This window comes from Phocoena phocoena, chromosome 15 (assembly GCF_963924675.1).
Source record: "Phocoena phocoena chromosome 15, mPhoPho1.1, whole genome shotgun sequence".
NCBI classification, from domain to species: Eukaryota; Metazoa; Chordata; class Mammalia; order Artiodactyla; family Phocoenidae; genus Phocoena; species Phocoena phocoena.
This window is the reverse complement of record NC_089233.1, coordinates 22,241,595-22,265,356: the sequence shown is the minus strand read 5'-3', so window position 1 is coordinate 22,265,356 and position 23,762 is coordinate 22,241,595. Positions and strand designations below refer to the sequence as shown.

Here is a 23,762-nt window from a genome sequence, read left to right as displayed (position 1 = left end):
TCAAAATTTTGGAAAATAAGGTAGTAGGGTGCAATGACAGTGTGACCTAGCAATTCCTCTCCCAGAGAAGATCTACAGCAATGTGTGTTTACGTGTTTATGTACATGTTCAAAAATTCAATGCAGCATTAATCATCAACAGTCCCAAACTGAAAACTACCCAAATGCCCAATAATAGAACTGATTAAAAATGTGCTACTTTCATAAAATGTAATGTTATACAGCAATGAAAATTAACTCCAGCATTATTTAACAACACGGACACTTCTTAGAAACATAATGTTGAAAAAAGAAGCAGATATTACGGAATAATGTACGATTACATGAAGCTCAAAAGCAAGTAAAGTAGAATAATTTGTTTAGGGATATTTCCTGTGTAAACTATGAGGGAAAATAAGGAAATGAACACCATAAAAGCCAAAATAGTAGATTCCTTTAGTGGAGATGGAGGGGCATGAGGAGGTCTCTGGGGACACTGGCCATGTTCTATTTTTGGGCCTTCGGTGAGCAGTTACATAGCTGTTTTATTTTCAACAATTCATTAATCTGTAAATGTATATCTTATATAGTTTTCTGTATGTTTACTTGACAACAAAAATGTTTACAAAAAAAAAAAAAGCCGCAATGTTGCAAGGCTCACTGAGTGTTTCATTTGGTTCCCTGAATCCTGTTGAAAGAACCAATTAGACTAGCTGCTGAATATCACCACCAACATTTACCCCCCCCCGCACCCACACACACAGTATCCTCAACGCACCATAGCTAAAATCAGTCAGACCACAGTGCATCAGATTACTTAAAATCCTACCCGAAGATTCCCGTTACCAACCGCAGCCACGTCGACCATACCTGGCGGAACTCTGCTGCAGAATCATTCGAAACACAGAGGGCGCAGCAAAGCATTGGGTAACAGGGTATTTGAATAAAGTCTAGAAAGTTAGGAGAGAAAAAATTTTATTTTTGCAATTAAGATTTACAACATAGATTTGTTATTAGCATTTTAATTCTGCCCTCTCCTCTAGGACAGCCCATTTATTCATCTGCTAATTCTTTCAGTATACCTAAATTGAGCATGAATTCCGTACATGGCGTGTGTCAGGTACTATCGGAGCAACACAAGAAAGTCTAAGTTCAGGGGATGGGTAGGGAGGGAATGAAGGGAAAGTTTTGTTTTGTGAATTTGAATGGTAAATTTTTAATTTAACATTTTTCGTTTTAGTCACTATCTCCCATCTTCAATAGGAGAGACTGAAACCAAGTAATTTAAAAAGTTTATTTTTAAAAATTCACAAAAGTAATAATTGTAAAGTAAATTAAACAACTGAACTTTCAAATGCAGGGTGTGGGGTAAATTTGTAGACTCAGTTCTTTGAAATAATTCCAGCTTAAAATACACTGAGACTGTGGGGACACCCCTTGTAGGGGAAGGAGAATTAGACCTGGTGGGGGAAGGAGAGAGGTGGTTCATTGTGGTTCGTGCAGTTCTATGCCTCAGAGACTGGCAGGATGCAGGCAGAAAATAATGACGGAGAGGCAGATGTTGACATAGGGGCAGGGAATGAGAAGTGGGAGGTACAGTTTCAGGTGCTGGAGGGATGAGCAGATGAACTTAACCAACCAGCAGAAAAACAGGCAGACACTAGCCTGGAGAGAGAAGACTGGACAGTTTTGAGAGCCACCTGAGTGGATGTACCTGCTGGAGAAATGGAAGTAAAGGAAGCTGCTTAGAGGGGAGGGAAAGTTGAGGGCAGAGCCTTGAATGACTACGGTGTTCAGGGGTGAGCTGGGGGAACAGGCGGTAGCTGTAGCAAGTGGAGAATGTTCTGTGGAGCAGTCTGACCTTAAGGGAGGAGAGACAGGGCTGGTCCGAGGTGTACCAGGGTAAAGGGCAGGTGTTCTTAGGATGAGGAACTTTGAATATGTTTATGGACTGAGGGAGTAGAGTCAATGAAAAGTGAGAGATTGCAAATACAGGAGAAAAGGTTTAATGAGTTAAAGATTAATAGAGAGGGGCTCCCAACACAAGGGCAGGGAAAAGAACAGGATCGGCAGTAGGTGTCGGGAGGGAGCTGGACGTTGAGAGGTGAAGGGGCAGGTCTGCCTCTGAGACAGAAAGCAGGGGAGTGAGCGGAGACACAAAGACAAGTTTTAAGTGAAGAGAAATACGTTGAAGGAGTTCACGCAGGTGACCTCAGTTATTATCATGGTGTATGCATAACAGCAACTGCTACCACTTACTGAGTGTTCTCTCTGGGCTCGTCTCAGGGCTAGCACTTTACACACCTTTCCTATGTCATCTCATTAACATTCCCAACAATTTTGTGGAAATAGTAACCATTAAGACTCTCATTTTACAGATAAGGAAACTGAAGCTCAGCGTGCTAAGTAAACCACTAATAAAGGTCAATCATGGGACACGAAACTAGGTCTGTCATATTCCAGCCTTTGCTTCTAAATGTCATTCAGTTGAGTAGCCACACAAATACAACATCCACACACCAGCACCTGGCCCTGGTAGAGCCAGGATCCAGGATCCAGGAGACCTGAGCTTGTTCTGTTTGCTTTCATTTCTCATAAACGTATATTCTGGTTCCCAGGTCCATAGGTCTAGGGAGAGGTTTGGAATATGTGTTTTCTTCAGTTACCTCTTGATGTAATTCTGATACGATGACTGATTCAGTGCTTCACACTTTGAGAAACCCAGAGCCAGGGTTATATTATGCTAAGCGTTATACTAAGAGGCTTCTTTGCTAATAATGTATTTTCTCAGTTGGATCCAGTTTTTGAACTCGAAATGAGTTTTTTCCGGGAGTTTGTTGATATCGAAAGGTTTGTCTTCTTACCTGTACAATGACCTTGGGGTCAAACTGGGGCAGATGATGGACAAAGACTGTAGACCCTGCTGTCCATGGTTCAAGCAGGGACCCCAGGACAGCCAGAATCCAGCCTGTGTCTGACGGGCACCAGAGGACATCAGATGTCTTCAGCTGCAGTAATTTCCTGCTAACTCCAAAATACAGTTAACCTCAGATACTATTCTGACTACTATACTATCCTTCCGTTCTCTCCACCCGCATTCCTCCAGGATTTTGCTACTCAGTTGTTATCATTAGCACAGACACCAACTATCTACAAAAAGCCTTCTCTGTCCCCCTGGTCTGGTTAATAAGGTACAAAGTATATAGAACGTGGTCTGGTTTGAATATTACTAGTTGGGGGATGGAGAGAAGGGAGAAGAGTTTGGTTTAAAATTGATTAAATGGTTAACCCAGCTTCAGCCTCTATGTTTGTTCCAGGTTAGGGCAGTGGCTTGGAGTGGCCTAGTTCCAGGTATTATTTTTCCCTAACAGTTCACGACTGGGAAACTCTATGCCGGGTTTCTCCATAATCAAGGAGAGGAGAGGACCTGTCACGTAAGGTCACATTGCTGGAGTATTTTATCTTTCCCCACCAAACCCTGGAACTACTGACAGGGACACAGGGGCTTGTCATTTGTGTGGTTTGCAGAATGCCTGCTTTTTCCACCCACATCTCCTCCATGCCTCCTGTGAAGGTGCTCAGGCAGGACCTAAATGTGCCTCCTTTGTCATTCAGATGCCTCTGTCAGTCTATACTTCTCACACCCTTAGGGGTCTGAACCAAAGAGAGCAGAAAGCATAAACAGCACGGGGTCAATTCCACCAGGAGTTCTTTGCCCAGCACATACACGTACAAATATACATACACACTTCACCCCAGATCCGTGGCCCAGCTTCTAAGCTGGTGCCCTCTCTCCTACCATGAAGGGAAGATGGATCGCAAAGCAAGTCCATGGCTGTGCTTTGCCATCTTGGGGAAGCCTGTGGTCCCACTGGTGAAGAAGATGGCCATTGGGTCCAGGGTCTTTGACTTAATACAGGTGTGAACTGGGGATTCTGATCTGCAAAGGGATTCAATACAAAAGGACAGAAGTCATGTTTCCTGTTTTTCCATCCTCTGGGGAAGCAAAAGAAGCAATGTGAGTCTTGGAGTCAGAAAACTGGGGTTTGCAACTCCCAGTATTAGGCACCAAACAAAGTTTATGGGTGACTTGGATAGGTGGACTGACATTTCTTCATTTTAAAAAGTGGGGAAAATATGATGGATTACTTTATATTTTAATAAACATTGAAATAGTATTTCCAATGATTCCAGGCAATGCTCTAAATGATCTACAAATAAGAACTCATTCAATCTTCAGAGCAACCCTAAGAGGCAAGTACTGCTTTTATGCCCATTTTGTAGATGACGGAACTGAGGCTCAGAGAGGTTAGGTAACTTACCTGAAGACATATAGCCAGCAAGTTGCGGAGCCAGGATTCAAACTCAGACAGTGTGATCCATATACTATGCTTTTAGTCACGCCGCTAACCTTGTATTTTACACAGACTAGCTTCACGGGAATTCAACCTCATAAATTTGGTGTTGAAGGATGGGAAAGAGAAAGCTAGGGAGAATGACAGTGTAAGGAACATATATATGTACATCTGCTCTAGCATGAGCTAGAGGTGGAAGGTAGAATCCGTAGCTCCCTCCATCTGCCTCGGTTCTTGGGGAGCTTCTCCTTGGCTGAGAGTCTCTTTCTTGGGTCTATTACAATTGTAAATGCAAGCTTCCTATAGTACTCAGTCAGGGAGGCTGCAAGTAACCCCAGTGCTGGAGGGAGCCCTGGCTCTTGTGGAGAAATGATACCATACTGAGTCTGAGCAATTGCGACGAGTTTTAACGAGTATTCTTTGTTTAAGCTATTTTAATCTAATTCTCTGACTTTAGAATCTAGCATAAGATGTGATTTCACTGTAATATTTGCCCTTGGGGGTTGAAGCAAAGAGCTTTAAAAACTGTGGAAGTACTTCAAGAAAACAAATCCAGCATGGTTTGTGTGTGATATGAAAAATGCCTGAAGACTTGCAGAATCAGCGTTTTGGAGGTGGAGGGGTCTTTCTTACCTTCAGCACTTCCCTAACTTTTCCTTCAAGGCGTCCCTATAGACACCCACCCCCTAGGACATGGAAAGTGTTTGCTCCCAAAGCTGCCTGTCATTTTTTCCTCAGTACCATGTTTCACCTTAAAAATTCATCTGAACCTTTTGTTCAACTTCTTTAATTGCTAATTATTTACATAAAAATAATATTCAGATTCCCCACCTACAAGGAACATGCAACACAATAACCCTCCGACTTTACACATCTCCTTTGCACAGGGGTGAGTATATTTTAGAGAGAGCCATAGAAGTTCAATTTCCCCATTTTATACATAAAACAATTGCAGCCAAGAGAGGAGAAGGAACTAGCCCAAGGTTGCACAGCAAATCAGTGACATAGCTGTGAAGAGAAGCTCAGACCTGGTGAGCTTCCTCCCACTGGCTGCTTCTGTACCAGCACTTGGCAGTGAGTGGCTTTCTCCTGCCATTCCTCAGAAAGCACATTCATCAGAAACTCACCTAATCAGTGATCGGAAGTCCAGCCACCCTTTACGGCTATGGTCAGACACCAGGAGCTTGGTTTTCAGAGCAGGACACTCAGAAGCCACAGAATCCACCTCTGGGGCAAGGGTATCTGTGGTCACGATGCCCTTGGCTTTAGACACTTGTAGTCGGTAGAGAATGTCCTTGGCCTTCAACTGGGTAGTCCCTGGCATGAAGACGATCCCTAGGGATGAGAAAGAAACTGCCTGTTCTGGTATCTCTTTCACAGCCTCACAACCTTGGCTGTCAGACCTGGTTTATCTGCACAGACATCCCCTAACTTCTTGGTGTGCAAAGGATGGTCCACAGCATCAACACCCCCTAAGACACAGAATCTCATCGCCCCCCCCAAACTTACTGAATCAGAGTCTGCATTTTAACAAGATCTCCAAGGGATTTCTATGCACATTAAAATTTGAAAAGCCTGCCCTAATAATTTCTACTCTAAATGGATCTAGCCAGTAGACAGGTGAGTCCTTCTCCATACAAATTTACACAGGATCTGGGAAAGATACAAGTAGGACAGTGACTCTGCCTCCCTGCCCCCATTTTTCTCCTCTCACTTTCTTCTCTGTCATCGTGAATCTCTTGTCATCTGTTGTCATCATTCCTTGTGTCATCTTGAATTTCCTCTCTTTCCTTCGTTCGTCATACCCAAAGTTAACTGCAATGTCCTTTGAACTTTTGTACTTTCCCTTCCATCTTCCATCACCAACAATTAGCTCAAGTCTTGTGTGCCCCTATTGCATTCTAATTTCTCCACCAGATGCCCTGTCCTGAATCTTCCTACTACCCATCTTCCGTATTATTAGCCTGCTTAGTTCCACAGAGCACCGACTTTTTCCCCTCCACATTTCTTCTCCCCACTAACACCTGGACCCTGTCTCCAGGAAAACACCACACTCCCCATCCTGAGTTTGAGTGCACTGCTCACGCTCCATCTCTCTCTCGCACAACTCTATTCTCTATTTCAAGATGACCGTTCTTCATATAGGCTACTCCTGACTCTAAGCATTTCCATGTGCTATGACCATTCTTGGAATTTCCGTCCTTTGCTTCTACTCCTCTTTAATTCTTCTTATCCCAGAGGTCTCAAGTCATGTCTTGGGTTTCTCATGGACCATCTCTTCACTACACAGATGGCATGGCTTCTCTATACTCCCTCAGCCACTGCTGTTAATTCTTGATCTTGATGGATTAATCAACTATTTGTGAGAAAACATGAGACAGAGAATATGGGACCAAGAGCACGACATATTGTTGTATGAGCATGCATTATAGAACAACTGAAGTGATTCAAAAAAGAATCCATGAGTCCCATACTGATTATATAGATTAATGCATAGATAAGCAATGAAAAGGGAAAGGAAAATCTCTATAGAAGAATGCCAACTGATAAATGTAGAGGGAATGATATAAATAGAAAATCCTAATAAAAGACCACCATTAAAATATTCAATTCAGTCAAGAATCGTCAGTGGATTCTCAAACCATAAAGTGAAAGACAGCTGGGGAACAGGATATTCACACAGCCCCATAAATATTATACGACAGATTACTTACTAACTACAAAAGGAAAAGGTACCTCTACAAAGGTGGATACTACCTTTCTAAAGTGATAAAACAATATCAATGATATTAGGGCAAATCAACTTTATATATCCCCAATGTGATGCACCAAGGAAGACACGATATTGCCCTTCTAGTACCTGGGCTAAAAATGTCTAACCTGAAAATAATCATGAAGAAGGAGTCAGAGATACACATTTTGATGGACCTTCTGCAAAACACCTGGCTTAGACGCTTCAAAACTGTCATCGTCATGTAGACGGTGTAGAACGTAGAGAAACATTCTAGATTAAAGGAGACGGGGGAGATATAACAACTAAATGCAATGCATTGAATTTTTGATTTAAACCAAATAAATGCTATAAAGGACATTATTGGGACAATCGAGGAATTTTGACGATAGATGTATATCAGGTAACTCTATTGCATCAGTGTTAAACATCTTGTGTGATAACTCTACTGTGGTTATGTGAAGGAAATGTCTTGGATCTTAGCAGATGCATGCTGCAGTGTTTATCTGGTGTTTATGTGTGTCACAGTGTCTGCAACTGATTCTTAAATGACTCACTGGGAGAGAGGGCTCGAATATGGCAAAACGTTAACAATTGATGAATCTTATAAAGAAGCAAGAATGTCTGAGACCATGTAAGAGAAAGTGTGTGTGTGTGTGTGTGTGTGTGTGTGTGTGTGTGTGTGAGAGAGAGAGAGAGAATTATGACATTGCGTTTGAGAGGGTGTGAGTATAAGGGAGAGAGTGGATAAGAAGGAGTAAAATAATATTTGAGTGAGTCTGAGAAAAAGAAAGACTGTGAAGAAGAAAAATTGGGGGGGAAGAGAAAGCACCTAATATTTCAGGACAAACTGGCTCTAGGTGAGCCCAAAGGTCTGCTTGGGTCACTGACCTGTTCGGATGCAGGCCACGATCACCAGCCACCACTCAGGCACTCGAGGCAGAATCAAGGCTAGATGGTCTCCCTCCTGGAGGCCACAGGTCTGTGTGAAGACGTTGGCTGCACGACGGGTTAAGTCTGTCATCTCTCTGAAACTCCACTTCACTTCATCCCCTTGATTATTCACCCACCACAGGGCTGGGTTTGGACCTCTCTTGCCTTCCTGGTTAGGATCATATGCTACATGTTATTTCCTGATTCAAAGGAAAGGGGCACTAATGTGGCCAATCCATTACCACAGTCACATTCCACTGTGAGTGTAGCTCAAGGTCTGAGATCCCATTTTAAAGCATTTATAGCACCAAGAGAAGTTGGGGGGAGGTGTGATCCAGCCAACTTCTTCGGGTCTACTGTAACCCCCTCGTCTTAAGTCACATAAAACCGTGAAGAGCCTTCATGTTACTTATTGAAGACTTACAATTTTATTCCCCATGTGTCTGTCTTAGTTCCACATGGACAGTAGGTTACTCTCTGTGCCTCAGTTTTCTCACCTATGAAAAGGGTATAATAATACTACCTAGACTGTAGTAAAGTTCAAATTAATTATGTTAAAAGGTCAAGTGTGTATAACAGTGCCTGGAATATAGTAGGTGCTCAATAAAATTACTGCTGTTATTGTTATTACAACAAAATAAAAGAGGATAATTTAATTCCTAAATATTTGGGGAAATTATTTTTTAAATTTAGGTACCTCAGGAGGTGCAAGAAGTCAGTCTTAGAAGCTCCAGGGCCTTTTTCCCTCACAAAAACATCAAGTAAACAACAACAGACTAAGATGGCTTTGTAGGAATTTAGAAAAGAGTCACAAATCCACAGCAACCAACAAATGCCCAAACAATAAAAAGTCATAACCAAAATGGTAAGAAATTTTGTGGTGATTTTGCTTATTCTTGCACCACCCGCTCTCTGATGCGGTACAGCGTAGTCAGAGGAAGCCACCCAATTCCCAGCCCCTCCCCTGGGATAGATGAAAAAGATTGAAACTTGTGTGCAACGTTCTAGCTTGTCTGGAGGCGGCCTTAGGCACTGGTTTCTGTCTTGACTGACTTGGAGCTCAGACAGGTATGATGGCATATTGGAGGTATCTGAAAACAGTGGCAGATGTCACAGTGTGTGGAAACTGTAGATCTGTGGTTACCTAGGGATTAGAGACTACAGACAAAGAAAGAATAGAACATTTAAGTCCCCAGAAGAAACAGACTTTTAAGAAAGTTAAAATGTTAAAGAGCAGCCAAAACTAGAAAAAAAAAACACACAAATGGACAGGACCAGGAAAGACACATGCCAGAGAAGACCTTAAGTTTTCGTACTGAGCAGATTATTGAAGGTCTTTCCCTGCATGGAGCCAGGCTGCAAAGACTGAGAGAGGAAGCTATTTTTTTTAAATATGCAATTTTTAACAACAGATCACAAGGTCTACAAAGAAAAAGAGAAGCAGCCTATTCAAAGTAACAACATGAATCTCCAGAAACTGACCCTAAAGAGACCCAGGCTGCAGTTCCTAGACAAAGGTTTTTTAATGACTGTCTTAAATACACTGAAAAAGCTAAAGGAAAACACAAAGAACTAAAGCAAATCAGGAAAATAATATATGCACAAAATGAGAATATCAACAAAGAGATACAAATTATAAAAAGAACCAAACAGAAATTTTGGAGCTGAGAAATATAATAACTGAATTGACAACTTCACAAAGGGACTCAACAGCAGACTTCAGTAGGCAGAAGAAAGAATCAGTACACTTGAAGACAAGTCATCTAAAATTAATGAGTCAGAAGAACAAAAAGAAAAATACAAGAAGAAGAATGAACAGAGCCTAAGAAACTTATGGGGCACAATCAAATAGACCAATATACACATTATGGGACTATCAGAAGGAGAAAAAAGAGAGAAAATGGAGCATAGAACTTATCTGAAGTAATAATGGCTAAAAACTTCTCAAATTTGAGGAAAGGCATGGAGAGACAAATACAAGAGGCTCAATGAACTCCAAGTAGGAAAACCCAGACACCCACAGAGAGACATTACAATCAAACTACAGATGACAAAGACAAAGAGAGCATCTTAAAAGCAGCAAGAGAAAAGTGACTCATCAGGTGAAATTCTTAATAAGATTACCAGTGGACTGAAGACCAGAAGGCAGTGAGATTATATATTTAAAGTGATAAAGAAAAAAAACTGTCAACCAAAAATTCTATATCTAGCAAAATTGTCCGTCAAAAATGAGGGAGAATATGTATGGCTGAGTTGCTTCACTGTGCACATGAAACTATCACAACATTGTTAATCAGCTATACTCCAATATAAATTAAATAGTTTTTCAAAAATGAGGGAGAAATTAGGACATTCTCAGATTTAAAAGAAAACAACACTGAGGGAGTTCTTTATCCTTAGACCTTCCCTACAAGAAATGCTAAAAGGAGTTAAGTTGAAATGAAAGGACATTAGAGAGTAACTTAAATATAAAAGTATAAAGTTCTTTAATAAAGATAGATACAAAGACAAATATAAAAACAGTATTGTTATAATTTTGGTTCATAGCTTCACTTTTTATTCTTTCACTGTATGGAAACCACAAAAGCATAAAAAATAATTATAAATCTATGTTAATGGGTAGACAATATGTAAAGATATAGTTTGTGAAATCAATAACATAATATAGGAAGGTGCAAGGGAACCGGAAAACAGTAGGGTTTTGTATGTGAATGAAGTTATGTTGTTATTAGTTTCAAATGAAGTGTTATAATTTGGAATGTTATATGTAATCCCCACGGTAATCACAAAGAAATTATCTACAGAATATTCCCAAAAGGAAACGAAAAGAACATCAAAACATATCACTACAAAAAATCAACTAAATACAGAGGAAGGCAGTAAGGGATGAACTGAGGGACACAAAAGCTGTGACATCAAGGAATCAATTAACAATATGGCAATAGTCAGTCATCCTTATCAGTAATTACTTTAAATGTAAGTGAATGAAATTCCCCAATCAAAAGAACTAGATTGGCAAAATGGATAAAAAACTCAGAATTCAACTATACGCTGTCGACAGAATTGTTACTTCCATGTGATGGAATATGATAAAACCAATCAAAAAAACTTTCAGGATATTTTTGCAATAAAAATCTTATAATACAACATCAATTTAGAAAAGGAAAACCACATTTACATTAAATCCAAATGTATATAATAGCATCCATTCATTCATTCAATATATATCTGCTAAGTTCTCATTATTTCTTAGGTACTGTTCTTAGACCAAAAGGATACAATGGTGAACAAGACATATATATACACGTATGTAAACAGTTTTAAATGTTTATGGACAATTTTCATTTTCTTGTTTAAATCAAGTCTTTTATTTTCCCCAAGTAAAACGATTTTTTAAAGTGTTTTAATTCCCCAAACAAAGCATGTTCAGAGTAAAAGTTCACGCAAGGCACAATCTTACTAACAGAAAAATTTCTTATGAACAGAAAAATTTCTTCAAATTTCTCAACACATTGTCACTTCCTGAAGGTCAACACTGATAACTGTTTGGTGTATAATCTTCCAGAAATTATTTCTCATATATATGCAAACATGATCCTACCATCTTTGCCTCATATGATTGGAACAAAAGAGTGTGTCTCACCTGAGATAAGACTTATATACATATATACCTACAAGCACACACACACAGATATATGTATATACATATATTCATATCTATGGAAAAATCAGTGCTATGAAAAGAAATATTCTCCAACAGATTAAGGAATGTTAGCAAGTATAAATGACTAGTTGTGCACTGTCTATATAAGGGGAACAGATTATATAATTTCTGTATGAGTTTACAAAATGATAGAAAGTTTGGCGTATCAAGGTAAAAACAATTGTTTTAATTCAGATAAAAGTTTAGACTCTTAACTCTTGCAATTTGAAGAAGATATTGCTTAAGGATTTACGGTTTGGGGAGCTCAGAATTAATCTGATAATGTGATATTAAGATTAGCATGAAAAAAAAAAAAATAAATAAAAATAAAAAAAAAAAAAAAAAAAAAAAAGATTAGCATGTTTTCAAGAAGATAAAACACAACCTTTAAACTGGATATGAGATTTACAGTTTTATGCAGTGAAGTTTGAAGCCAATGGAAATTGAGAAATAGATCTAAAAAATAAAACACTAAGTCAGCAATAAAAAGGAATGAAGAAGTAATACACAAGACAGTATGAATGAATCTCAAAAACATGCTGAGTAAAAGAAACCAGACACAAAAGAGTGCATCTTATATTATTCTATTTCTATGAAACCCTAGGAAAGAGAAATATAATGGCTAGTGACAGCAAATTAGTGTCTACCTGGGGCTCAGGGTGGGGATGGGGGGGTATTGACTAGGAAAGGACAAAAGGAAATTTTTGAGGTGGTAGAAATGTTCTAAAACTTATTAAACTTTCACATAAAATGTGTGAATTGTATTCTAGGTAAATTATAGATCAAAACAGTTGATTTAAATAAACAAAAACTTACATAGCTACTCCTTGTTAATCTCTAACTAAAATATACTTCAAAGAAGGAAAATGGGAAAGTAGATCAATTAATCATGTGATTGATGAATGAGATGATGCTTTTTGAATGTTAAAACACATAAGAATTTACTGCCTATAGAAAGGGCTTGCTTCATTTTTAATTAAAATGAAATACAAGTAGAATTTCTATAATTTCTGTAAATTAATGATAGAATATGATAGATTTCATAGAATTTAAATCCTAATTGACATAGATAAAACACTTTCCCCAACAATGATATAACTCACATTCTCTTCCATTGCATTTGGAATGTTTACTAACCTCCAGAAATTTCAAAAGTCAGAGTATAGGGCTTCCCTGGTGGCGCAGTGGTTGAGGGTCCGCCTGCCGATGCAGGGGACGCGGGTTCGTGCCCCAGTCTGGGAGGATCCCGCATGCCGCGGAGCGGCTGGACCCGTGGGCCATGGCCTCTGGGCCTGCGCGTCCGGGGCCTGTGCTCCGCAGCGGGAGAGGCCACAGCGGTGAGAGGCCCGCGTACCGCAAAAAAAAAAAAAAAAAAAAAAAAAAAAAAAAAGTCAGAGTATACTTTTTGACCACAATAGAATTAAGCTAGAAATCATTAAAAAGAAGACAATAAGAAACCCACCTCAACTATCAGGAAACTAACCGATACATTTCTATGTAATCTATGGGCCAGAGAAGAATCAAAAGGCAAATAAAAAATATTTTGAACTTAATGATAATAAAATATGACATATCAAAATTTGTGTAATGTACCTAAGAGGAGTGCTTAGTGGGAAATTTATACTTTTAATACAGATATTGGAAAAGAAGGAAGGCTTAAAAGTAAGGACATAACCTTCCATCTCAAGAAGTTGAAAAAAGAATAGCAAATTAAGTCAAAGGAATGTACAAGGAAAGAAATAATAAAGATAACAGTAGGCATCAATGGAATGGAGAGCAAATACACAAGAGAGAATAGTAAAACCAAAACTGGTTTTGAAAAGATTTATAAAATTGGTTAACTCTTAGGAAGACTTATCAAGAAAAAAAAGAGAATAAACATATTAAAAATATCAAGAATAAAAAAGTATACATTGTTATAAATCTTACAGACATTAAAATAGAAATAATGAAAATATTAATATCTTTATGTCAAAAAATAACTTTATGACATTTTGAATGAAATAAACAAATTGCTAAAAAATGTTAACTTTCCAAAGTTGATGAATAGAAATCTTAAAACCTCCTATCTATTAAAAAAAAAAGTTAAATCCATTACCAAAAGCTTTTCTGCAATGAAAACCCCAAATTTTATGTCTAAATATTTCAATATGAATGCTAGTGTGTTAAGGGTTTGACCTGAAAAACTGCTGGGTTTTGTTTTTTTTAGGAAAACAGTGATAATTATATTTCAATTATATCTCAATAAAACAGCAACAAAAAATTAGTGATAACTTTTAAATTCTTTATCAAAGCACTTAGAAGAGTACCTGGTACATAGTAAATGTTTGTTAAATATGTATTGAGTAAATAAATAAAAAAACAACAACTCTAGAATCTAAAGAAGGAACAATAAGGAATTTCAGGGTTAAATTAAATCTAAAGATGACCCCAATCACTGGTGGGCCAACACCAGCTCCAGGTGCCCCACTCCCCATGGCCAGCTATCCCAGGATCCAGCTTCACCCATCAGTGAGCCAAAATCAGACATGGAACATCCCAGGCCACATGGCCAGCCACATCAGGGACCATGCCTGGCTACCGGCTGGCAACCACTACATGAGACAGAAAATTTCAGACAACCAGTCTGGGGGCCAGCCATGACTACCAGTGCACCCACGGTAGTTGGCCATGCCACAACAGAAGGGCCCACATAGCCCATAGAGGGGGGAACCATAGAGCATTCAACCCTAGAGCATATAACTCTGGTGACCAGAGGGGAGCGTGCTGCTGGGTCCATAGGACATTTCCTACATTAGGCCACTTCTCCAAGATAAGGAACCACTTATGTAGGAATGTTAAAAAGCAAAAGTAGGGCTTCCCTGGTGGCTCAGTGGTTGAGAGTCTGCCTGGCGATGCAGGGGACACAGGTTCGTGCCCCGGTCTGGGAAGATCCCACATGCTGTGGAGCGGCTGGGCCTGTGAGCCATGGCCGCTGAGCCTGTGCATCCAGAGCCTGCGCTCCGCAACAGGAGAGGCCACAACAGTGAGAGGCCCGCGTACCACAAAAAAAAAAAAAAAAAAAGCAAAAGTAATAAAATCATCTATACCCACGATAAGTAGTTAATGGATATGCAAAAGAAAAATATGTAAAATATGTCATCAAAAACAACAAACATGGGGAGGAACAGTAAAAAGGTAGGGTGGTTAGAATGCATTTGACCTTAAGAGATCATCAACTTAAAAAAAAATTATATATATATATGTCATGATAACCACAAACCAAAAACCTATAATAGGTACACACACAGAAAAGTGAAAGAAATTCAAGCATAATACTAAACATGGTCATCAAATCACAAGGGAAGAGAGGAAAAAAAGAAGAAAGGAACAAAAAAGGAACTACAAAAACAATCAGAAAACAACAAAATGGCAATAACTACATACTTATCAATAATTACTTTAAATATAAATGGATTAGTATTCCAATCAAAAGACATAGAGTAGCTAAATGGATAAAAAAAAAACAAGACCCATTATATCCTGCCTACAAGAGGCTCACTTCAGATCTAAAGTCACACACAGACTGAAAAAGTCGGGGGATGGAAAAAAGTATTCCATATAAATGGAAGTAAAAACAAAAAGCTGGTGTGACAATACACATATCAGACACTACACTTATTGAGCAATATTTATTACTAAATCACATCAGAAGGTGGTAAGAAGAATTTGCTCCTGCCATGATTTTTGCCCAAACAAACAGAAGTCAATTCACAGATGCTGTACTCATCTCTCCTGAGACAAGAAGTGGATCACACTATCAAAAGAGGAAAGATGGAGCGTTGTACGTTGCTTACTTTTCTATCCCTATCTAATCTAGAATAGTGTTTGGCACATTAAATCCTAACTGAATGAATGAATGCAGTATCGAAGAGACAGAATGAATGATTTTGGACATGAACGTGACCTCTCATGAATAGATTTGGGAGGCTGCTCCATGAATCAATTGGAGTGTAGTATCCTTGGAGCCTAGAGTAATATAGGGTTTAATTCCCAAGGATAGTCAGGGGTTGTAAATTGGTGGCCTGAATGAGTGACTACATTCCACCCTTGGACGTATGTTGCCTGGCTTATGCTAAAAAAAGTTACATTAAATGTTGGATTTCTAACTTAACATTTTTAGCAAGTAAAATGTGTGGAAAATTGAGTCAAAATCAATTCTATTTGTTATGGTTTGGGTTGTGTTGTTGATTAGGCTACAGATCCGTTTCTGAATGATGCTTGTTAAGTTGTAAGGGGAGGCCCAGAAAGCCAGAGTGGACTACGGTGGCATGCCCTCTAGAAGGTCTTCCATGGGAGCAACATCAATCCATACAGTGCTCATAAGGCAAGTTTCAAAATTAATGTATTCCACAAAGGTGTCCTGAGGGATTGCTAGGTGTCAAACACCATACGTCACTAGAGAGACACTGGTCATGATCAAGGCAATTGGAAAAGTAGAAACAGACAGATCAGAACTGTTGTGAGAATGAATGTAAGTGGGGTGGAGATGCTGGGGGTAGGAGAAGTTTGGAGATATGGAGGAATTGACAATGACCCAACAAAGACGTGGCATTCCCTGGGCAAATATTTACATGGTGATAATCTCCAGGGGTTGATGTGTGAACTAATAAGGACTTTATGAAGACAAATAACAGAAAAAAAATGATGGCCTCTCCAGCCATTTCTCATGATTCAAAAGGTCTAACCTGAGTTTTGGTCTGGGCAGTGATGAAAGTCAGTTTATAGTCTGAAGGCAGAGATGTTTGGACATCATCAGATTGTGAGACCAGGTTAAACAGTGGATTATAGAATCAGACAGCCTGGACCCAAGTCCTGCTCCTTCACTTATTAGGTATGTGAATTCTGCAGGTATTTGACCCCTTGGAACCTCAGTTTCCTCAGCTGGAAAATGAGGATAATTAAAGTGTCCATCTAATCAGAATAATAAATGCAAAGTGCTTGACATGGCACATGAAAAAGGGCTCTCCATAACTGAGGGCTCTATTTTCCCTGGAGTTATTATGGAAATTCAGAAAAAGGAAAAAGATGGAGGTAGGAAAAAAGTCCTTATGAAAGGCATGTAAGCTTTGAATACTAACATATGAATGTATGTTCATGGGAAATTAAAAATACATCAACTCTCTAACTCCATCTTAGGTGAATTCTTTCTTCTGTACAAAGACAGTGTTCAGTGGGTTTTCACAATGTGGACATTACCAGCTGGGACTTAGTAGCTGGAACACCACCCACTGTCTACCCCAACTTCTAGTGTCACCACTGCTCCCCTCTTGGTCTGTCTCTTGGTAAAAGACAAACCAAGAACGTGCATTGGGCTGAAGTCAAGCCCAAGTGTGATGAGAGGAATTCTAGTTAGACTCACAGTTCCAGTAGTTGAAGGTGAGAATCCAGACCAACATCAACTTGCTGACCTGTGATTAGAACTTGACACTTGGTCACAGTTACCTGACTGTGTACCAGATACTTTCACCTGCTGACTTGTTTCTTAAATGAGATTATCCCCATTTCATGGATAAAACCACTGGGGCTCAGAAAATTGAGGAAGTCAAGGCTGAGAACTGAAGCCCAAAACATAAGCTTTTCATGATACTTGTAAGCTTAGCCAGAAGCCATTCTTAGTTCTGTGCCCCTCAACCTACTAGGAGCAAGAGGTCGATCCTGTTCTCACCGCCCAGCATGGGTGCCTCCTTACCTTCTCCATTTGAGCCCAGTAGTCCAGTACATCACTTGCAAAGTTAAATTCCTCAGGTGTATCGTAGTCATTCCATCTTGCGGCTCCAGTTCCTGACAAAGACTGGCAGCGCAGGTACTGAGGGGCAGGGTAGAAGCCACAGCGGGATCTGTGGATGTCCCAGAGGACCCGGAACTTCATCAGCCATCGCATGGTGGAGCAGTCCTCAGGAAGCAGGCACAGAATTTCAGGCCACCACCTGCCTTGAGAAGAGACGGCTAATATGTCGGTCATTAGAGCAGGAACTTCTTCCACAAAATGAAGGCACATTCCTGGTTAACTGCTAGAGTGATAACTTTGTTTCAGCTCACTGGAATTTGGAAGGCACAACTTACTGATTTAGGTGGGGATTTCTCTTCCCAGATGAGGCCAAAAATGATGGGGAGGGGCTATAGCTACCAGATAAGGTTGGCACATATTTCTGAGGGTCTCCTTCTCTTTTTTGTACCCCCTGGGATGGCAGCCATGTGGTCATCCCCTTTTTGGTAGAAACTCATCATTTTGAAAGTCCTGTACCTCATGTTATCCTTGCTCTGGAGACCTCTCTTCCCACCGAGCCCAAATGTATGGTTCTCATGGAAACTGACATATTTTTAGATGATTCCACCCCCTTTTCAAAGTTGACTGGTCCAGAGCTGAGCAGTCATTTCCCACGATTTTTAAATCCAAACTGGGCTAATCATAATCCCTCTCCAAAATTTGTGTGTGTGTGCTTGTTACCAAAGGGTATATAAGGTGGAAGCCATGAAATGCACACTTTGGAAACTGTCGGTGGCTGTAATTCCTGTCATGTGGAGATAACTGCTCTGCGTGAGTGAAGAAAACAAGGAAGATTTCAGAGACATGGAAATAAGGGGCAGAGAGTATCTCAGAGGCACGCAAGTCTCTGGTTCAGAACTATTGTTCCTGAGGCCCATCTGCATCTCTACCCCTGTCTTGGTAATATCCTGTCCTGAATTCTATGAGCCAACAGTCTTTCCTGCCTGAGATTGGGTTTCTGTCACTTGAGACTCTAAGAATATTGACAAATATGCACCACCACACTCAGGACAGAGGAGGCTAATATCACAGCGCCTTCCTTACTGGACTGGGATCTGGCCTCGGGGTTTTCCCCAGGACAGCATCCAGGTAGCTATTACCAATACATCACTTGACCTGTGAAATAAAGTTTCTTTGCCACTCCAGATCCCAACAAGTGCTTCTAACATGGGAGCAGAACGCTCATTTATGAGGATGCTTCTTGAAGTTTGATTGTGAAAATTGGCTTAAGCTAGAACTTCTGTTCTATGAGAAGAAAGCCACTTCACAGATAGCTCTGAGGTTCAAGCACTTCATCACCGCAAACAATTAAGCCTCCTCCCCGTTTCAGCAATAAGATAATACTGTTTGACAATAGACCCATAAAAGAGATCCATAAAACCTGACTCAATTTATTTTCAACCTGTTTAGACTCGCAATAACCAAACCCCAATTAATTCTGATGCTGCCCTCGGAGCCCTGCTACTGTCTGCAGAAAAGAGGACAGATAATGGGAAAGCTTCATCCCTTAGAGTTTCCTTGTCTGTGTGGATGCTTAGACCACATAAACTGAAGTATGTCCCCTTCCTTTTTAGTGCCTCTCAATAAACAGTACTGTCTTTTGTTCAGAGCACTTATGGGAAGAAAGACCCTAATATAATCAGCTGGTTCAGACGTTTGACCCTCATCCTTAGGAGGAAAAAATTTGAATTGCCAATATTTACAATTTGGGAGATTTCATTTACAATGTGAATTGAAGATTTCTCTTGAAACCTCAGAAGGCCTGGCAACACTGGGCCTTTATTTCAACCTGGCACCAACTGGTTGGAGCTGAAAATTAAATGGAATGTTGTCCAATTCAACAGGGTTTCCACTACTCCCTATGTTGTTACAGCTACTTGCTTCTGCACTTACTGTACCTATCCAGCTCTTGTCGACATTTGAGCTTAAAACCCCCATTCTAGGCTAACATCCCAAGAGGGACAGGGATTTCCCCAAGGTTTCAAGGCAAGTTTAGTAGCAGAGCTAGTTCTAAAACCTGCTTATCCTGCTATTTTTTCCAACACATACCTCTCTCCACAGGCATGAGCTCATTGAGAGCAAGAAACCAGACTCAGTTGCTATTTTTATACACACGTGTTTACATCACTGCAGGATCCTCCTTAAAATACTCAAGGACAGTGCAAACAACCCCTTAATAAGTGGCTGAAAACCAAAACAACACCAAGAGAAATAATGTGGAAATTAATTAATCCTTTATTATGGGCTGAATTGTGTCCCCTCAAAATTCACATGTTGAAGTCCTAACCCTCAATACCTCACAATGTGACTGTATTTGGACATAGAATCTTTAAAGAGGTAATTAAGTTACAACGAGGTCATTATATGGACCCTAATCCCGTATGACCGGTGCACAGTGCCTTGAAGAGTTCTTGCAACAGAGCTTTGATTTCACAAGCATTTGGACTGAAAAGCTGTTTATTTTATGAGGCACCATCCTTAGCGTGTTATAGGGGATCCTAGAGCTACAGAGCCAGGTTTGGCTCCACTGGGTACCAGCTGAGTGATCTTGACCACCATTCATGTCTCCAAACTTGAGGGCATCATAGTAACACCCACTATCTGGCTTCCACAAAGATTAGCAAGATAGTCAATATAAATCACTTTGCCAGCACTGAGTCTGATACAGAATAAGGGCTCAGTAAATGTTGAGGTGCCTTCTAACTCCCAGCAAATTCTGAGGCCAGCCCCTTCCATGTTAAATATTAAAAAGATATATTTTTTTCTTTTTTTTTTTTTTTTTGCGGTGTGTGGGCCTCTCACTGCTGTGGCCTCTCCCGTTGCGGAGCACAGGCTCCGGACGCGCAGGCTCAGCGGCCATGGCTCACGGGCCCAGCCGCTCTGCGGCATGTGGGATCTTCCCGGACCGGGGCATGAACCTGTGTCCCCTGCATCGGCAGGCGGACTCTGAACCACTGCACCACCAGGGAAGCCCTAAAAAGATATTTTTTAATAAAAGGCATTCACCTTATATACTGTGAACTAACTCCTGCATAATGGAGTTTTCTTTCCAGTGTCTAACTTCTGGGTCTTTTTTGCCCCTCTCGGTACCCTCCTCCCACAGCCCACCACATTCAGAGCTGTCTAACATTAAATCAATCACCCATGTGCCGGCCACGGTGCTAGGCGTATCACATGTATATTCCCATTCAGCTCTCTCTCTCGACATCACCATCCTCATTTTGCAGTAAAGGAAAAGAAGTGACAGAGAAGTTAAGAGACTTGCTCAAGGGCTGTAAGTGGCACTGCCAGAATTTGAAATTGGGTCTTCAGATTTTAAGTTCAGTATATACTTTACTGCCCTGTGGCAGATAAACACACACATATAAACACCCACCCACCCAAAGAAGCTGTCATTCACCTCCATCTTACCTGGTACTGTCTAGGAAACACTGGGGTTAGGTCTTGGATGGGGACTTTGCGGGTTCAGTTCTCTCTGATCAGAAGTTCAGTTCTCTCTGTGCACACAACAGAACCTGGTTCCTGGCCACAGCTGGGGTGGAGAACTTGGCAGGAATTGAATGATTCAGAAGGGGGAGGAGATGCTCACGTATAACAGGTCAGAAAGCAATCACAAGCCCTCATGGAGAGAAAATCGGTTAGAAAAACTATATAACGTAATCTCCAGTTATGGTAGGGAGGCCTTGCAGCGTGAATGAACAGATACAGCCAAATGGAGCACTTTCACAAGTTCTCTGTAGCTAACCTGCTCCCCTCTCCCAGTCCCAGGTCTCCAATGTTCTCGTTTCAATGACAGCCAGGTGGCAGCGTTGCCTAGTAGATAAAGCCTGTGATCCGAGGCAGAGAGATTTGGGTTTAAGCGTTAGGTCTGCCGCTTACGCTGTCTTTGACTTTCGTGGACCTCCTTTTTCTACACTTCAGTGTCCTTATCTGTGAGATGCGAGTGCTAATAGTGACACCCATTTCCTATGGTTGCTCTTTGTTGTTTTCACTGTTAGTATTAGATGAAATAATTCATGAAACGCACATAACACAGTGCTTGGCGTAATCAATGTTGGCTGTTTGTACTAACGTGGGATTCTAAGAGAAACAGTGTGGTGTACTGGCAAGATGCAGGGTCTTTGGAATCCCAAAGTCTTGAGCTTAAGTGCTGGCACAGACACTTATAAGATGGCCCATGGCAAGCCATTTACCTCTTCTAACTTTTGTCTTCTCATCTGAAAAGTGGAGGAGTGGGTGGTTGTTAATAAGATTTGCCCCACGGGATCTTTGAAAGGTTCGCACAATGTAAAGTCTGCAGCGTGCCTGGCCCAGGCATGTAGACACTGGGTTGACATTGATGTTGCATTGGATGAGTCTGGATCGTCACAAGTAGTGGCTTGTACTGTTTGTTTTCTTCTAGAGCCATTTTGGGGAGTTGTAAGGGGATGGGGGATGTCTAGTATCCTGGTGCAACTTTCCCAGCACCTTTTCCCTCCCAACCTCCATTGAACCAGGGAGAAAGATACCTCTGCTCAAAGCCACCACCAAAGACCGAGACAGCTAGAACACCCCTGCTAGGGCTGAGGGGCAAGCCGGGCTTCTGAGGGGTGGGTCTTGCTCTTTCTGGCCGATGCATTCATGGTGAATCCTTGCTCAGGACAGACTCTTATTTTATGGAGAGGAGCAAGTAAGAAGGCAGGGCTGACTGGCCATAGTGAGCTAAAGATTATGGAGTACAAAACACCCTGTTACTCAAGCAGGGGAGGCAGTCACTTTTGAGAAGAGAATGGGGACAGGAGGAAAGTGCACGAGGTGCCCTCTGGATCTCAATAGATCTCCCGTGTGGAACTGTAACACCAGCATTGTGGTCAAGAAGACAGGCTCTGGGGCCGGGCAGCCTGGGTTTCAGTCTAGCTTTATCCATTACCAGCTCTGGGACACTGAGCGAGTCTATTATCGCTTCGTGCCTCAGAGACAGTAGAATTCTCTAAAGATTCCATGTGCACATCCCTCTCATGTCCAAGCTTCTTCTATAGTGAGGGTGAGGCTATTGAATTCCACTTTTGGACAATGAACTGCAGGTGGAAGTGACACAAGTCACTTCTGGTCTAGGTCATTTAAGAGCTGGTATGAGTTCTCTATAATCTTCTCCTGACTCAATTGTCCTGGTAGCTGTGTGGGGAGATAGTAGCATCAAAATATGGCAGAGATCCCATCAGCCTAGTTCTGATAGACCCTAGTAGGGCCCTTTCTGCATTACACATTTCAGATATCACATTCTCTCATACCTTCTGCAGGGCTTGCTGGGACATCTGGGGACCTCGCAAACCCATTATGGGACAGGCTCTATATCCAGCTCACAGCCCCAGGGGTCTCTGTTTCTCTTCTCCCAGGACCCTCTTCTTTTCAGAGTACCTGGGCCCTGGAGGGACGTGGATGATAGAATGGTGCCCATGGGTGGGTAGAGAAGAATGACTGAAAAAAGTCATGACTCCATCAAAAAGCTGGATCTTACAGTCTGAAAATATACCTGCTCTTCTGAGCAAATGCCCCTGCCCTGCTCACTCCTCCCCTCTCTCTCTCCTTTTGTAGGCAGACTGGCTCTTCTGGTGGACTGAAGTTTTAATTAAGGGTAGCTAAAATTAAACAGCAAAGTTAATCAGCCCTTTCATTGCTCTCTTCTACCTTTCTGTTATCACATCCTGCCTCTTCTGAGTCTTCTTTCTCAATATTGATTATTGGATTCTCTTCCTCTTTATTAAAGTATTGTTGTTCTCCAAGGACTCATGCACACCCAACAGTTTCTCTCATTCCATTTATTCCCTCTCTCTCTCTCTCAATAATTTCCTAACCACATTAAAATCTTTACTTCCCCCAGAGTTCAAACTTAAATATCCAGCTGATTACTAAATATACACTAACCTCAGTATTTCATAGACAGCATAGATAAATTATCATGACCACAATTGAATTCTGTGTTCCTGCCTCCAAACTTATTCCTCTCAGTCTTAAAACCACCTCTCCCAGTTTACTTAGTCAAACACCTAGACATCATACTTCTGTGTCTCCTTGCCCTTAACCCTATCTGCCTTACTTAGTCACTAAGTTACCAGGTTCCAAGAAGAAGGAATTCTTCTTCTAAGCATTTCTCAAATTCTCCTTTAAAACATTTACCACTCGGTTACCAAGGTAATCATTTAGAAATAAATTGTTGACTGAGTTCATTACTGTCCAGATAAAGTCCAAAGTTTTTATCATGTGATATAATGAC

The 23,762-nt window shown here is 40.8% G+C and overlaps 1 protein-coding gene across 3 annotated transcripts in view; it reads right to left on the bottom strand.

Moving 5' to 3' along the window:
- Nucleotides 1-21,007, bottom strand: part of LOC136134931 (acyl-coenzyme A synthetase ACSM1, mitochondrial) — a 51,542-nt gene extending 30,535 nt beyond the window's left edge. Inside the window, exons 1-7 of one of the 3 annotated variants that reach the window (XM_065892719.1) lie at nucleotides 20,921-21,007; nucleotides 17,432-17,673; nucleotides 7,956-8,166; nucleotides 5,461-5,668; nucleotides 3,778-3,918; nucleotides 2,843-3,002; nucleotides 849-928 (exon numbers count right to left, since the gene is read on the bottom strand). In XM_065892719.1, the coding sequence (XP_065748791.1) occupies nucleotides 849-928; nucleotides 2,843-3,002; nucleotides 3,778-3,918; nucleotides 5,461-5,668; nucleotides 7,956-8,166; nucleotides 17,432-17,623 (992 nt within the window). In that variant the 5' untranslated portion in view covers nucleotides 17,624-17,673; nucleotides 20,921-21,007. Of the gene's footprint in view, nucleotides 1-848; nucleotides 929-2,842; nucleotides 3,003-3,777; nucleotides 3,919-5,460; nucleotides 5,669-7,955; nucleotides 8,167-17,431; nucleotides 17,674-20,920 lie in introns of those variants that run through there. The other 2 variants (XM_065892720.1, XM_065892717.1) reach the window with 2 other exon arrangements.
- Between the last annotated feature and the right edge of the window lie 2,755 nt (nucleotides 21,008-23,762).